This window comes from Triticum dicoccoides, chromosome 7A (assembly GCF_002162155.2).
Source record: "Triticum dicoccoides isolate Atlit2015 ecotype Zavitan chromosome 7A, WEW_v2.0, whole genome shotgun sequence".
Classification (NCBI taxonomy): domain Eukaryota; kingdom Viridiplantae; phylum Streptophyta; class Magnoliopsida; order Poales; family Poaceae; genus Triticum; species Triticum dicoccoides.
The window spans coordinates 40,589,687-40,592,553 of NC_041392.1; the positions used below are offsets into that span (position 1 = coordinate 40,589,687).

The 2,867-nt window shown below is 53.7% G+C and overlaps 1 protein-coding gene across 1 annotated transcript in view; it reads right to left on the reverse strand.

Moving 5' to 3' along the window:
* The window catches only part of LOC119332998 (probable flavin-containing monooxygenase 1), a 3,146-nt gene extending 647 nt beyond the window's left edge, over positions 1-2,499 (reverse strand). The window contains exons 1-4 of the mRNA XM_037606048.1: positions 2,023-2,499; positions 1,667-1,907; positions 447-625; positions 3-323 (exon numbers count right to left, since the gene is read on the reverse strand). Of these exons, the coding sequence (XP_037461945.1) occupies positions 3-323; positions 447-625; positions 1,667-1,907; positions 2,023-2,499 (1,218 nt within the window). The remainder of the gene's footprint in view (positions 1-2; positions 324-446; positions 626-1,666; positions 1,908-2,022) is intronic.
* Between the last annotated feature and the right edge of the window lie 368 nt (positions 2,500-2,867).

Genomic DNA, 2,867 nt, shown 5'->3' on the forward strand with positions numbered 1-2,867 from the left:
ACGAGGAGGCCGCGGAAGGGCTTAGGGAGGACCTCGCGGAGCTTGTCCGTGCCCTCGAAGCCGGTGGCGAGGAAGACGAGGTCGGCCTCCACCCCGGTGCCGTCTTCGAGGACGACGCCGATCTCCGAGAGCCACCACCCGTCGGGGGCCCTCTTGAAGCGCACCAGGCCGTGGTCAGCCATGTCGAAGAAGCCCTCCGGGAGGAAGGCCAGTTGGCAGCTGGCGTAGTCCTCGACAAAGGGGTGGTCCGGCGTCAGACCGTACTTGCCCAGCGGCAGCTTCCACAACAGGTACGACTCGATGAACTTCGACACCCCTGCCCGCTGCACCACCAAGATTCATCCATGCATGCATGGTTGCTGCTGTCATGAGAAATTTGTGCATGCATGGTTTGTGCAATAAGTAATGTTCTTCACGGCTGCGAATTATGACGTACACATACATACCAGTGGGCTCATGAGGCGGCAGAGGAGGGATCTGAAGAAGCTCTGGTTGGGCCGCTCGTAGAAGAGCTGGGAGAAACGTGTCGAGTAAAACAGGAAGAATGGCAAGCCCCAGATGGCGTATGACGGCACCATCCAATGCAGGGTCCGCACCAGCATCGTGCACGCCTGCCCGCCGTCGCCTTCAAACAAAGAAAACAAGGTTTTGCTATTCAGTTTTGCTAAGTCTCAGTCGATTGAAACTTCGTTATGTCTCAGTCGATACTATCTTTCTTTGATTTTGCATGGGGATCATACAAAAAAATATTTTCTGTTTTTCTTTTTCTTCTTGCATACTATATCACTTGACTGAGACTTGGTTAAGTCTCAGTCGACTCAGACCTAGGGTGTGCTATGTATCAGCTACCTGAAATTTTATCTCGCATGCAGTCACCTTCCTCCTTCCCCCTTTTCTTCCTTCACACGGGACCTGTCTAGAGAAGTCGCCGGAGAAGACAACCCCACTATCTATTATTAGGGGTGGGGGGAAGCCATGGGGGTGCAGGAGAGCGCCGGGGTTTTTCTCTATTGTGGCGAGGCCTAGAGGGATGGCCAGGGCAGAGAGGCTGTGCGCGGTAGCGCTGGCCGGCCCGGGTGATGGAGGCTGACAGTTAGGGCGAGGCAGGCCGACGGTGTCACGAGCAAGAAGAGAGGGAGGTAGAATATGAACAATGCGTGTTCTATTTTTGATTGTTGGCTGAAGACCTAAGGGCTCTGGTTGGAAGTGACTGATGGACTTTTATTTTCAGGCACCTAACTTATAGTTGGTCCCAACAAAAAAAGCAAAGCAAACTTAATCGGTTAATCGACCGATCCATGTTTTAGGAGATGAGTAAAGTGCATTTTCATCCCTCAACTTATCAAGAAATGTGGTTTTTGTCCCTGAATTTTTTAGTGCAACCTCCCAACTCTCAAGTCTTTGACAGTGACCTTCCTTGGTCAAACGTGATTTTAACTTGATGTGGCACAGTTTTGGCCACATCTTAGTGCAACCTTCCTGTCCCAACACTTAATATCGAATAGTGGATTCCTCGACCAAAACCTGGTTTACTCTTAGGAGAATTTGGACAAAATTTACTCGTAGGAGAATTGTCATAAGTTGAGGGATAACAAAATGCACTTCCTCTTAGGAGAATTTGGACACAGTAGAAGCTAGCTAACTATGGGAGTATGCTTTTACGCACCTTGGTTTGCCTGAACACATTCGTTGGCTAGATCGATAGCGCTCTTCTTGTACCCAACCACCACAACCTTCTTTCCTCTCATCAGCTCAACGGTCTCCTCCTTGCTCAGCTTGCAGTAGTCCACCGAGTGCATCACCGTCCCCTTGAACACCTCCGGCCCCTTTCCCGGCGGGAACACCGGCATCCGCGGCACGTCGCCGTACTTCCCCGTGCACATCACCACGAACTCGAACTTGTAATACTGCACATTCCCGTGGCAAAATATGCTCGTGAGGTGATTGAATTTATCAGAAGTCGGTGCAAAGTATGTAAAAGCAATCATGCATGACAAGAATACAAAGTAGAGGAACTTGTGCCTGAACAGTGCCGGAGCCGCCGGTGGCGACGCCGACCTCCCACGTGGGCTTGCCCTGGAGCGGAGCCTTGCCGGTGCCGCTCCACCGCTCGGTGAACCCGGCCTCGGCGCCGCCAAGGAACTTGATGTCCACCACTTTGGACCCGAACGAGATGTAGCGCCAGAGATCGAACTCGTCGGCGTAGCCCTCGAGGTAGTCGACGACCTCGGTGTGGGTCGGGAACGCCGGGTCGTCACGGTTGCCCCATGAGTAGTCGGAGAACTCGTAGTTCGCGCGTGGCGTCTGGAGCCGCGTGGTGCGGTACACGCAGTGTTTCCACACCCCGCCCACGGACGGCGTCGCCTCGAACACCACGGGGTCGTAGGCCGCCATCTGCTTGGCGGCCGCGAGCCCGCTGATCCCGCTGCCGATGATGGCCACACGGGACACCGTGGGCACGGCCTCCCTCGTGGCCCGTGCTGCTTTCACTTGCGCCATGGCCGTGGACGACGCGAGGTGATGGATGGAGCTCTGGCTGTGTGTGATGAACTTGTGATCGATTGATGTGTGTGCAAGAGAGAACTGCTTGTTGGTGTCGATAAGAAGAAGGCTTGAGCGTATTTATAGGGATCTTGCTTTGCATAAAGGAAGTAGGCCCATGCATAGCATGCATGCGGACGGCACAAGGAAAGTGCTGCTACACCGTGACAAAAATTAGAGTCCCAACGCAAAGTCACGATCACACCTTCGCTAGACCAGGGGTGTACAGACTCATGGATACCATGCAGCGGCATCTACTGGTTGAAGGATGCGGCGCCTTGCTCACTGCCCACGCCATAGGAATCTGCATGAGACGAGGCATTCAC